We start from the raw sequence: 13,980 nt of genomic DNA, 5'->3' as shown, positions 1-13,980 counted from the left end.
GTGAGTGTACACAGTGCGGATTGTGCTGCAGATTTTTCAACGCGGATTTGCATGTAAATCCGCAGGTAAAATGACCTGTGTTTTACCTGCAGATTTGCCAGCAGTTTTCCCCTGCGTTTTGACACCTGTACAATGGAACAGGTGTCAAACCGCTGCGGAATCTGCAGAAAGAATTGACATGCTGCGGATTTATAACCGCAGCAAATCCGCAGCATGTGTACTGTGGTTTTTAAAGGGATATCAGTATAAAAAGATAGCCAGCTCACCTGTCGGCATGTGTTGTGGGAAGCGCGGACCACGTGCAGTCATCACGTAGTAGTCAGAACAAAGTGGAAAAAAGGTCCAGCTTCACAAAAAGTCCAATTTATTGTATAAAATATAGTCCAGAAACAGTAAAATTTACATGAGTAACAAATAGGCTACGCGTTTCGAACAAAAACCTTGCTCTTTTTCAGAGCTCTTGGCTCATGTAACGATTATTCCTAAAATAGGCAAAGACCACACACATTGCAATAATTTCAGTCCTATATCATTAATCAATTTACACACGTGGTCAAAATTGTTGGTACCCCTCGTTTAATGACAGAAAAATCCACAATGGTGACAAAAATAACTTGAATCTGACAAAAAGTAATAAATCAAAAATCTATGAAAATTAACAAAATGAAAGTCAGACATTGCGTTTCAACCATGCTTCCACAGAATTTTAAAAAAAAAATAAAACTCATGAAATAGGCCTGGACAGAAATGATGGTACCCCTGAAAATAATGTGACAAAAGGGACATGTTATATCAAGGTGTGTCCACTAATTAGCATCACAGGTGTCTACAATCTTGGAATCAGTGAGTGGGCCTGTATAGAGGGTTACAGATACTCACTGTGCTGTTTGGTGACATGGTGTGTATCACACTCAACATGAACCAGAGGAAGCAAAGGAAAGAGGTGTCTCAGGAGATTAGAAAGAAAATTATAGACAAACATGTTAAAGGTAAAAGTTATAAAACCATCTCCAAGCAGCTTGATGTTCCTGTAACTACAGTTGCACATATTATTCATGTAAATACTTGTAATATAGCCTTAATGAAGGGGCCTTTTGAGCCCTGAAAACTTGCAAATATAATCTCTCTGGTTAGCCAATAAATACTTCTCTTTTTTGGGACATAAGTATTTACATCGATTATTCTGGCTAACACAGAACCACAATATTATTTTGTATTGTACACCACATATTATTCAGAAATTTAAGCTCCATGGGTCTGTAGCCAATCTCACTGGACATGGCCAAAGGAGGAAAATTGATGACAAATCAAAGAGACGGATAACACGAATGGTAACAAAAGAGCCCAGAAACACTTTTAAACAGATTAAAGGTGAACTTCACGTTCAAGAAACATCAGTGTCAGGTCGCACCATCCATCATTGTATAAGCCAAAGTGGACTTCATTGGAGATGACCAATTAGGACACCATTTTTAAAAAAAATTAAAAAAAATAAAAAAAAAGCCAGACTGGAATTTGCTAAACTACATGTTGACAAGCCACAAAGCTTCTGGGAGAATGTCCTATCGACAGATGAGGCAAATATTTAACTTTTTGGCGAGGCCCATCAGCTCTATGCTCACAGATGGAAAAATTAAGTGTATCAAGAAAAGAACACTGTCCCTACTGTGAAACATGGAGGAGGCTCTGTTATGTTCTGGGGCTGCTTTGCTGCATCTGGCACAGGGTGTCTAGAATCTGTGCAGGGTACAATGAAATCTCAAGACTATCAAGGGATTCTAGAGAGAAATGTGCTGTCCCATGTCAGAAAGCTTGGTCTCAGTCGCAGGTCATGGATCTTGCAACAGGATAATGACCCAAAACACACAGCTAAAAACACCCAAGAATGGCTAAGAGGAAAACAATGGACTATTCTGAAGTGGCCTTTTATGAGCCCTGACCTAAATCCTATTGAGCATCTTTGAAAAGAGCTGAAACATGCTGTCTGGAAAAGGCAACCTTCAAACACGAGACAACTAGAGCAGTTTGCTCTTGAGGAGTGGGCCAAAATACCTGTTGAAAGGTTCAGAAGTCTCATTGACAGTTACAGAAATCGTTTGATTGCAGTGATTGCCTCAAAAGGTTGTGCAAGTTAAGGGTACCATCATTTCTGCCAGGCCTATTTCATGAGTTTTTTTTTTTTGGTTTTTTTTTTAAATTCCTTGGAAGCATGGTTGAAAAGCAATGTCTAACTTTCATTTTTAATTTTCATAGATTTTTTTTTATTTAATATTACTTTTGTCAGGTTCAAAGTTATGTCTGTGACCATTGTGGGTTTTTCTGTCATTAAACGAGGGGTACCAACAATTTTGACCACGTGTGCAGATATAAAAATCTATTCTAAAATTATAGACACAAGACTTCAACCATTAATCCCAAACATCATACACAAAGATCAGCTGGGTTTTGCCTTGGGAAGGGAGAAAAGGAATAACACTATCAAAACAGTGTCAATTATTGACAGAGTGCGCTCTCACGGTGTCCCATCCTGCTTAACGTCCAACGACACAGAGAAGGCTTTTGATAAGGTAGGATGCGATTTCCTAAAGGCAACATTACAAAAGATTGGATTGGGTGACAAAATGCTACTACGCATCATGACCCTTTACACCTCACATATGGCTCAATTTAGAGTTAATGGTGGCGTTTCTAGACCATATTCAGTCTCCAGCGGCACTCACCAGGGCTGCTCCCTTTCCCCTCTTTACATGCTGCTGATGGAGGCACTGGCTAACACCATTAGGGTCAACACATCTATATCTGGGATACAGATGGGTAACAAAATGCATATGTCCATTTTTACAGATGACCTTTTATTACATGTCATCTGAGAGTCTATTCCAGTGATTCTGTTGGAATTCAAACGGTTTTCATCTCTTTCCAATTTCAACAGTGAATGCCTACAAATTACATTCTTAACCTAAACATACCGAAGGCCAAGGCCCTACACCTTGGCTCTCTGTTTCCCTTTAAATGGAAAAGAATGTATATGGTCTACCGTGACTTGAGATTTTCTTTACAGTTTATTTTGCTTTCTCTAATCAATCGACAAATTGCTGAAGTTAAATAATGTTAACCTCTACTAATTAAGTATAGGATGTTAAACATGTACAATCTGACTATTACATATGACATACCGTATTTTTCGGACTTATAGTCTCTGACCCCTCCCGGCGCCTGCGCACTGCAGTACTCTTCTCTCAACAGGGCAGAGCAGTACGCCTGCGCCGGAGCCGCAACGGGAAGCAAAGAAGGGGACGTCATCGCTAGAAGATGGGAGGCGCCGGACCGGACCGTGAGTATAACTCATTTTTCTTATCTTTCAGGTTACATCGGGGGCTTATCTACAGCATTACAGAATGCTCTAGATAAGCCCGATGGCGGTGGCTGCATCTTATATGCGAAAAAATAGGTGACAGATTCCCTTTAAACATTAAATCATTACATGACCATGTAAATTAATAAAGAGGAATAACGAAGAGAAAAGAGAAAGAGTTAAAACTCAAAAACACAAATACATACAAAGACATGGGGGAAGGGGAATGTCAGATGTTCCTGAAGTGTAAAAGTGCTGATAGATAGATGCTACTACGCAGGCGCCATCTTGGAAGAGGCAATTTTTTTTTTCTCTTAGCAAGATGTTGCCGCCTGCGCAGAAGCAGTTGCTACTGCGCAGGCTCGGCCGGCGCCATTGTCAAACAGATTTTTTTTTTTGTCAATACTACCAAAAACAATTGAATGCACTTTATGGATATGATCATGCTGCAGCGTAGGTGCCACCGCCTGCCTGAAGGGGATCCTTTTTTTTAAAAAAATATATATAATATTCATCGTTTAATTAGGGGGCAGGTCACTGAGGGATCAGTAACCTGTCAGAAGTCTTCATTATAAACAGCTAATCAGAGCACCACATTAAGGCCGCCCCCCACAGACCGCCCCGAAGCACAAGAATATCATTAACTGAAAACAGAAAATAAAGATTAAACAACCATATATGACGGATTTCATCAACCAAGCTATCATTTTAATCAGTAGAACAGTGCCAACCTGACACTGTAGGTTACTGTGCACAGCAAGTTCCCTTTAAGAGCTGCAACACAAATAATTACATTCCAGAGAAACCTTATAACAAATGAGAACATTCACCTGTATATCTTCCAGCAGTTTCTGCTTCCTACGCTGGATGTTCTCCAGTTCCTCTCTTTCCTGAGGCGTCAAGTCACTGGGGACTAGAGAAAAATTATCAAAGTTTATTCACCTTATTCACTTCTGATAACATGTTTTTATGAGTGACTATGTTATGCCATGTTTGCTATTAACACTAATGACTTCTGTTCATAATGTTTTCCTGAGTGGCTGCTGATATAATCACCCAGAACTACTGCTAGTAATGTGACATTCACACATCTTCTCTAGAATATTGTACGTTTCAATTACTCAGTTTTCAAAATCTCTACTGGCACGGAAGAACTGAAAGATGCTTACAGAGCCGCTTAGAAGAGAAATACACTAACAGACTCTGACCCTGAGAGAGCAGAACAATTCAGGTCAGATCTTTTTTTTTTTAAACAATCAATTTTTAGTCTGCAGAGATATTAAGTGATATAGTGACAACCAATTTTGACCTTCATGACCAAGCCACACTTTACAATTCTGATCAGTGACATGATTCTCTAGGTTATTCTTATTATGGCGATACCAAACCTTTTTTTGTTTACTATTTCAGTAGCTTAAAAAATAAATAAGTAATTAAAAAAAAACAAAAAAAAAAACACAAATATAGAACTTTGTAAATGGTGACAAACAAACAAAAAAAATGTTTTCCACAGAGACTTGCAAGAAAAAAGAAGTTTACATTTAGGGTATGTGCTAACGAACAGTAATTGCTGCCGCTTTGACACTGTGTGTTTAAGCAGTGTAAAACCCGCAGCGGCCAGATGTGGCAGCATAGTAGATGGGATTTCAAAGCAACCCGCGTCCACAGACACCAGCTGATCTGCCTTGTGTGGAGTAGGCTCAGCTCTTGAACCACTCCATACACCCGCACCGCCTCTAAGACGTAATGGTGCATTTTGGAGGGTCAAAGGGTTAATGAATGTAGTTAAATATATTAATTTTTCAAAAGTTACCATTTGCCTACAATGGACCCCCTCAATATACCTCACACTAACCATGAGTTTATACCTTTTTCTACTGGATCTGTCCTCCAGTACTTCCTGTTCGTTAGGTCGGGCATGCACAGCTGCACTGCTGTCTACAGTGTGTTGTCTGTATGTGCAGTTTGCCCACCCTGACTGAAAGGTGCTCTCAGGCGCAGTAGCACTGTTCATGTCCTTCTGCCCACGCTACTCATTTTGTATCAGTGCAGCCAAGCGAGCACAAAAGACTATAAAGCAAAGATGAACATGCAAAGGGTTCTGAGAAATCTAGCCTTATACAAGGTGATGCAAGTCTGACCGCTTCACTCAATGCTGTGCACAATGGAGCAAGCACGACACAGATTGCACACAGTAAGTCCATCTATGCATAGTACAGAATGTATTGGAACATTATGAAGGCACTGGTGTTTTCAAAAGAACATTACATTTTGTAAATATCCCTTTCACTCAAGCATGAAAGGCAAAAGGGAATTTAAAAAAAGTGTTATCGGTTTGAAAATCCCCCCTAAAAATTTTTTTTTTTTTAATTACATTTACTTTAAGTTCTGTTCAAAAAAATAATTTTGTTTGCATGGCAAAATGGTTTTGCCATCTGTGGAGGGATGATACGGTAATTATTCTCCATTTCTGTCCCTTTATTTATATGATCATTTAGGCAAATTATAGAAAAATCAAATCAGTCACAGTAAACAGTGAAGTTTCCATGGAGATAATATTCTGCTAATGACACAAGAACCGATGTCCTGCACTTGACCTAACCTTTATTAGATTGACGTATAAGGGAGTGGCATTTCATGTGCTTGTACTGATCAGGAAGTAAGGCAGCATAACATCTTCTGTATGATTTTGCTTCAACTCCTTTATTATGTAAGGAGGACAAATTACTATTTATCAATACAGTGTCATCATATACAACTAGTGATGAGGACTGTCAGGCATCACTATAATCATGAAACAGTAGCACTTTCAAAAAGGGCATATACAAGAACAAAAGTGTTGTTAATGCCATGAACTCCTTTCTAAAAGAGAACTACAAAAACTGCAAGAAAAACTACCACAGTGCACGTGATACTAGTTTAAAATAGAACTTGTAGGATTTTACAAAGTACAATACACACAGCGCCATATTGGCGCTGGGATACTGATTACAATTATACCTGTGATTTATGTTTGGTGCTTTATGTGTAATCTTTATGTGAAGCTTTCAATTAATGCAATATCACCAGATTTCACAATACAAGCTGCATACAACATTAAAAATATCTTAGGCCTAATGAGACTGGAGTATTTATTTTGAAAATCTATGTCAGGATGGCTGTATTATCCTACTATTCCTATGCGCATTTTCTGAGTCCAAGATACCAAATTGAAATTAGTCTATTTGTATGCAATCTCTGACCACCCAACATAACAGATGCATCTTGCACTGAGATCTCAGCAGCAGGGAGGAGGGACACTGAGGAGCTATCAATCAAGCTAGGTGGGTGGAGATGGTGTAAACTTTCATGAAGGATAGCCATTGTGACATGGATTTTCAAAGTACACATTAGTCTTCTCACTTCTAAAATAAATTTCAAAATATATGCAGTTTGTATGCTGAAATCTGCTGACAGCTCCACTGTAAGAATAACAAACAGAACAATGGCCATGATGTTTGTGCAATTATTATTGATGCAAATCAGTTGTAAATATAGCTGTAAGAGTAAGTTGGTGCAAGGCTGACTAATGGTTGCAGTTTTCTAGAATGCACAGGTAGTAGATACAAATACATACAAATTATTCCATACAGTCACAACTTCTCCACTGTGATAGAAAGCATATTTCCATTCCAGGACACAAAAACTAATTTTCAGCTTTTCTTCGTCAAATGTTTAACTTCAATATGGAACTACACAAATGCCCTAATGTAAAGAGAATATTTCCTGATAACAGTATAATATATAGTTTTTTTTAACATGCATAAAGCCTTTTCTTAACACGTTTTAATAGATCCGTATTGTTATAGTATTTAGCTTAAGAATAATCATTGGGTAAATATAAAAACACATGATTGGAAAAAATTACTTTATTAACAACCATGACAACTTTGCAGAAAGTATGTGTCAGGCCCTTTCATGTGGTTAAATAAAATGAATCCTCTTCAAATAAGCAAAGAATTCATGCATATGATCATGGGACACATACAACTCCATCCTGAGCCTTAAATGGAATCTGTCCATAGGATCCATCCTTCTAATCTCAAGGAAATGAGCTGTAAGTATCTATGGGATATTCATAGATCTCCCATAGAATCTGCCTACAAAGTTTGTTTTAAATAAAAGAGCGTTACCAGTGTGAGACATGCAATGGCTGACATGTTGCTCTCAACCACACAAAGTTCTGCAGTGAGATCAGTAATAACAGTACAGCAGAAATGACCTTTGTCTCCTTTCAAACACATTTGCAGTTGTCCTCTCACAGTGCTGTCAGCTCTGCTGCAGAGCTGTACCTGATTATAACCAACACAGCACAGCAGCGCTGCACTGTGTTAGTAGTTCTGATCTCACTGCACAGCTGTGTATGATAATGAGAGCAAAGTGTCAGTCATTACATGTCTCACAATGGCTACTCCCCTTTTGCTTAGAATAATCTGTGAAGACCGTTTCTCATGCAGATCTGTGTCAGTCTCATAGATTTTAACAGTTTATTTGCATATAAGGAATATGTGTATTTCTTAGAATGAAGACATCGGATTGCAGTTATCAAGGTATCATTTTATTCAGCTCCCTATGACCTGCATGCCTATGTAGATGGCTTATGACTTGGGTTGATTCTACTTACTGATTCCCTTTATGAGGATCTGTCAAACTAACAGTAATTGTCATTTGGGATGTGAAAGTTTCATAATCTGCTGACTAAATGAAACATGTGACAGAAAAAAATCCCAAGACAAGAAAAATTAAAAGTTTGCAGACCTGCACTGTATTTATCTCATCATTGTGCAATCAAAATGTGCAAAACTTGCAACAAAAAGATGGCCTACTGGTACATGAGGTCACATCAGCATACACCAAGGTGGCAGTTTGCTACGATATGCCACTCATGACAGAATCGAGAGGGCGCTTTGACTGTTTAAAGCATCAGCTTTACAGACCTGAAGCAATATACCTAAATCTGAAGGGAAAAGAACAGCCTGGAAACTCCCTAGTGTTTATTATGAGTTTCCCATAACCGTCCTCTAGAACAGGCACTGGTTTCTTGGCCTTATTTAACATTTTGGGCCATAAGGATTGTTTGTCCTTTGCTCAGTGTCACTGCACATGTATGAATGTATGGCAAGAATCTGACTGTAACCGCCAATATTGACCAAAATTCATCAATTTAACAATAATTTACTCCCCAAAAATAAGTGTTCATTCAACAGTTGTTCAACTATCATACATATTTAAGTGTCTAGCCACGGATTCTCTAGGTTGCACATATTAAACCTCCACAGCAAAAAAAAAACAAACAAAAAAAAAAAAAATAAGTAGTATATGGTTAAAGACTTTGCTTCCCTTGGCTTTTCCAACTCTCCAGTTGGGCAGGGTAACCTCAGCTGCCCACTAAGGAACCAGCCATGCCAGCGCACCTACACTAGCTCCTCATTGATGATCACATGATTTGGCCAGTTTATGCGCTAAGAAACTGCATTTTCTAAAGTACTTTTTATTCAGCAATAATGCAGTTCAGATCTCATGTATTCAGTGTTTGTATATGTCCATCTTGCCTTGAAAATTACCATATATGTAAACCACTATCTTTGTGTTACTCCTACTCGGTAATTGTTTTGTATACTGTTGGTGGTTTGCAGCCTTTTACCTATGGTGGAGTTACCTGAACTACAGCCATCTACCACCAGGAATGTAAAAAAATTAAAAATCAGGGAATTCCTGCATATACAATGAGGAATCCTGTGCATTGCCCCTGTAAAATGGACTATAACATGGCACTTCTCTGAAACTTTATGGGTTTGGTTTTATTGGAGCAGGTAGGACAGTGAAGGATAAGATGTTGAGCATAGAAAACCCATCACAGTACTGCTGGTTACTCCATTGGATATTTATGGGTTTATGGCTGTCATTTTTCAAACACAGTGACAAGGTAAAGGATTGATAATGACAACTCGCTCAGTCAGTGTCTGCTGCAATTACCGAAGCGTGGTAGCAATTTACAATGCAGCACAAAATAGCTCCACCTAAAATTAAAAAGATTGTCAAGGGTGTGGTTCTTCTTCTCTTTAGATTACATCATCTTATTTCCAGAATATAATTATGGATGGACAGGCATATTATCCTGACGTTTGCCTGGAATATCTGATAATATTATGCCCTTTGTTGCTAAAGTAACCTCCAGATAAACATTTTAAAAATATAGGGCAGGTGGGGGCTCAGGAAAACCTTTAGGGGCAGACTCAATATCATGAGATTAGTAAATAGGAAAACCCCATATTAAACATGAAATCAGTCTAATCTCTAACCAAATTGCTGTAAGGAAACTAAGAATTCTGCTCTGAAGCATCTTGCACAACCCCTAGCTGAAGGAGAAAATTAACGCTATGAAAAATGCTTGCATATATAAATCTATGATAACAGAAGTACTACTAATTCATATAAACTGGTTCCAAAAAAAAACAAGGAATATATTTGCAAGCAAAAACTTTGCATATATGGAGGTTGTGAACTTCCCGTCACACTATTAAGACGTCAGTAAATGTGGTAACATTCGGGCTGTAATGTATGAGCCTCACTCAAAAGCAGAAGTGACAACTATTTTCTGCGTACTTTGCAATTCTTAAACAAAAAAGATGTACTTTCTGGTTAATGTGTTTCTTTGGCAGTAAGCCAACAGCAATTCGGACTCCAAAAATGAATTCAGAGGCCAGATCTACAGGAGCTGCTGCATTATTTTCGTATTTACGTGTCTACAGGATGACTACAGTATATAAGAAATGTATATTATACAGCCATATATATCTTATATATAATGTATGAAATACCCGGGTGCTGGATGTTCTAGTGCTATAACAATAGGAGGAATTCTGGCCTAACCACCTGCCTGCTGTCAGGTGACAATACATGTTTGGCTGGTAAACTAGTCTCTGCAGTGAGGTTTATAAAGACAACAAATGTACCGTATTATCTTTGCCTCCAAGTTTTCCGAATGCACAGAGTGCACTATATACCGTACATAATGTAGTAACTGGCAAAGCTATTGGCTGTACACATTGCAGCAAAGTAGGCCTAATTAGCCAATTTCTGCAGGACGGATGATCATAAAATAAGTATGGAGGACTTCTGACTCTCTTGGGGGGGGGGGGGGTCAAGAGGATGCAAGAGAAGTCTGTCAGCAAGTTGCTTCACTCTTTAAATTAAGAACATAAGCAATTGGTTGAGCAGAACAATGTATTGGGAATGTTGGGAAGAACAGATGTTGGGAAAAGAAAGGTATGACTTGACAGCTATTGGTGTACATGCACTTTCTGCTGGACACCATATAAATTATATAATCTTACCTATATAGCAAGTAAAAATAACAACAAATGTTAAGCCACAAGCCTATGAATATCAAACACTTAAAAAGGTGAAAGCACACACTTTTAGGAATTGTCCCATCTTGGATCTTGGCCATTTATGGTGTATCCACAGGACATGCCATAAATGCACCAGTGGTCGTAGGTGCATTCTTCTTGAGAATAGAGCCCCCCACAATCATTTGTTGCTGTCATTAAAGAGATGAATGTCCTTCAGTCCTTACTTACTCTTATCAAAGTTCCGAAAATTGTCAAAGCTCCCATACAAAAAAAAAAAAAATGGAGGTGAGATTCTCATCTATCAGAAACGTGTGACATTCAAAATGTTCAAGACGGAAATAACCTTTTAATGGAGAGGAATCCAGTGGTGAGCAATTTCTGCCAGGAAATTATCAGATTAACAGATTTTCTAAAATTGTAAATACTTTTCAAGAACATTTTCTCTGCCGGATTTCAAGTTCTATCTAGATGCCTATGGGCCAGATGACAGACTCCATACTCAGAGCATGCAGTATTTTGTAAAATAAGCCTAAAGAACGTCACAAAAACATCATCATTAACCAAAGCACCTTGTATGCTTTATATTTTACTGTACACTTAAGGGGATTTGCCAGGCATGTTTATCTGAGTCATTGACTACAACTTGTCTAATCCTGACCGTATGGAATATGCACACTATCAGAACTATGCTGTTTGCCTGCTGTAGAGGTCATACTTACCCAGTCACATGCAGATTAGCTACCCTCCCTGCTTCGCTCAATGCTCTATTGAGAATAGCTGGTTGGCAGTCAAGTTTGCAAATCGCATATATGTAGTCATAGGACAAAAGCTCCAGCAGGGAGAGCAGAATCCTGACTGTGAATATATTGTTCTCTGTTAGGCTAGAATTCAAACAGAGGTTTTGAGGCATTCAAAAATGACATGTTTTTCAAGCAGAAACCACGTAAGGTTCTGCCTTCTTTTTTTTGTGTGGGGGGGGAGGAGGAGGAGAAGTTTTATTCCTGAAATGGTATTGAGAGAGGTTTTGAAAAAGCATTTAAAAAAGCTTTTGCCATTTTCTTTGTTCGATGAATTTTTCAAAACCTTTTCAGAAGAAAAAACACTCACAAATCACAAACATCAGATGGATGTCCTATAGAAATCAATAGGAAGAGTTTTGCAATGTTGTTATTTTAGAGAATTTCTAGAACAGATCTGCTAAAAAAAAATTCACATAAACAGTTTTAGGAATTGTAATCTGCATCTTTATATAACATACAATTTTGCAGGTGAAACACCTATTCTGCTAAGTTATGCCCCCATGAAAGGTTAGACCTGCTTCACTTGCATCAGCGGTCAGTGGGGCAGTTGACGTCACGTCCATAGGTACAAGCTGAACTCATGCGCTATTTGCAGTTATTGTGCATTTCTTTCATTCTAATTAATTGAACAGGTGTACAACACATGCTGATCGCACAGGCCTTCTCGGAAGGTATCTGTAGATGTGACATCACTGATCCAGTAAGAGTGAGTGAAACAGGTCTAAACCTGCAATTTAAAAATAGAACTACACTAACCGGTAGTTGGGATTCTAAGACCCTCCACGACAGCACACAGGAGGTTGCCTCCCCATCCTAATTAGGGACAGGAAACAAGAGGTTAAATAGCCCTCCCCTTGCTCTAATACCCAGTGTTTTCCAAGGATCTACAGTATGTCTGTCCTGCTTAGGAAGTCTGCCTATGTTGTCGGATCCTTTCAGGTGGAGAGCTGATAGGGACTGGAGATGGCGTTCTGCCCAGCCAAATATCCGTGCTGAAACGTTTTGCAGGCTTCAGTATTTTGTGCTGCCCTGATGACGTAGATGGGCCACGGAGGTCATATTGTCAGAGTAGATCCGGACATGGGTTCCCTGGATGATGCTTCTGCTGCCTTTAGGGCTTCTACTGCTCTCAGTTCTCTGGAATTGGAAGATTGTTTTCCATGTCTTTGGGCCAGAGTCCCTGGAAGACTTCCCTGCGGTGATATTGCTCCCCAACCGCGTTTGCTGGCGTCTGTTGTGATTGAAGTCATGGGATACTGTATCCAGGGTGTCGCTTTTGCTAGGTTTCCCTGGTTGAGCCACCAGTTGAGAGACAGCTTTACATTTTGGGGTAGGGAGAGTCTCGTATTGAGGGTCTCTGGGTCTTTGTTCCAGCGGGATAGGATATATTTCTGAAGTATCCTTGAGTGGGCCTGGGCCCAGGGGACTGCCTGGATGCAAGAAGTCATTGACCCTAATGATGACATGGCAAACCTTATAGTCACCGTTTTTTTGACTTTTTAGAGTCCGAACCTTTGATTTTACCCCTACCTGCTTGGTAGATGGAAGAAAGGACATTTGGTTCTGGGAATCTAGGAGGATCCCTAGAAAGACCTTCCTGGTTGAGGGATACAGGTCTGATTTTTCCCAATTTAGCATCCAGCCTAGGGATGCCAGGGTCTGCAGGACTGATTGCAGGTGCTGTCATAGAGTGGTGTTGGAGGGAGCCATGACCAGGAGGTCGTCTAGGTAAGGGATGACACATGTCCTTTCCTCTGAAGAATGCTACCACTTCTGCCATTATTTTTGTACATGTTCGGGGTGCCGGGCAGGGCAGAACTCTGAATTGGAAGTGGTGCACTTCTTCGTCTAGAGTGACTGCGAACCTTAGATATCGCCTATGAGACGGATGAATGGGTACGTGGTAATAGGCCTCTTGGAGATCTATGGTGGCCATGGCAAAGTCTTCTCCGATCAATGGTATTGTGGTCTTTATTGATTCCATCTTGAAGCGTTGGTACCGGACATGTTGGTTCAGCTTCTTTAGGTTGATGATGACCCGGTATTTCCCACTTGGCTTTATCACCAAGAACAGCCAGGAGTAGTGGCCTTGACCCTGCTCCAGTTCTGGAACTGGTGAGATTACCGCCGATGATAGCATCTTTTGGAGTTCCGAATGCAGAACTTTTTGAAGTCTTGCCGAAGGAAGGTGTGTTACTTCCAGGTTTTGAGGGGGTCTGGAAGAGAATTCTATTTTTACTCCCCATCTGACCGAGTCTAGGATTCTTCGATCTGTGGTTATCTTTTGCCAGCTCGGGAAGTAGTTTGCGATTCTGCCTCCTACCTGCTTGGCGTCATTTCTTATCTCTGTCTGAACGAGAGTCGTGAAAAATATTCCTGCCTCTTCCGCCTTTTGGGTAGCTCCATCGCCCTGTTTTTCCTTTCCCCCTGT

At 39.6% G+C, this 13,980-nt stretch overlaps 1 protein-coding gene across 2 annotated transcripts in view; it reads right to left on the bottom strand.

The window, feature by feature from the left end:
* The window catches only part of CYTH1 (cytohesin 1), a 76,267-nt gene that overhangs the window by 50,505 nt on the left and 11,782 nt on the right, over positions 1–13,980 (bottom strand). For both annotated transcript variants that reach the window (XM_073588083.1, XM_073588082.1), the window contains exon 2: positions 4,186–4,268. In XM_073588083.1, the coding sequence (XP_073444184.1) occupies positions 4,186–4,268 (83 nt within the window). The remainder of the gene's footprint in view (positions 1–4,185; positions 4,269–13,980) is intronic.

Source organism: Dendrobates tinctorius, unplaced genomic scaffold (assembly GCF_039654945.1).
Source record: "Dendrobates tinctorius isolate UK_male_01 unplaced genomic scaffold, ASM3965494v1 ptg000103l, whole genome shotgun sequence".
Lineage (NCBI taxonomy): Eukaryota > Metazoa > Chordata > Amphibia > Anura > Dendrobatidae > Dendrobates > Dendrobates tinctorius.
This window is presented reverse-complemented; position numbering and strand designations above follow the sequence as displayed.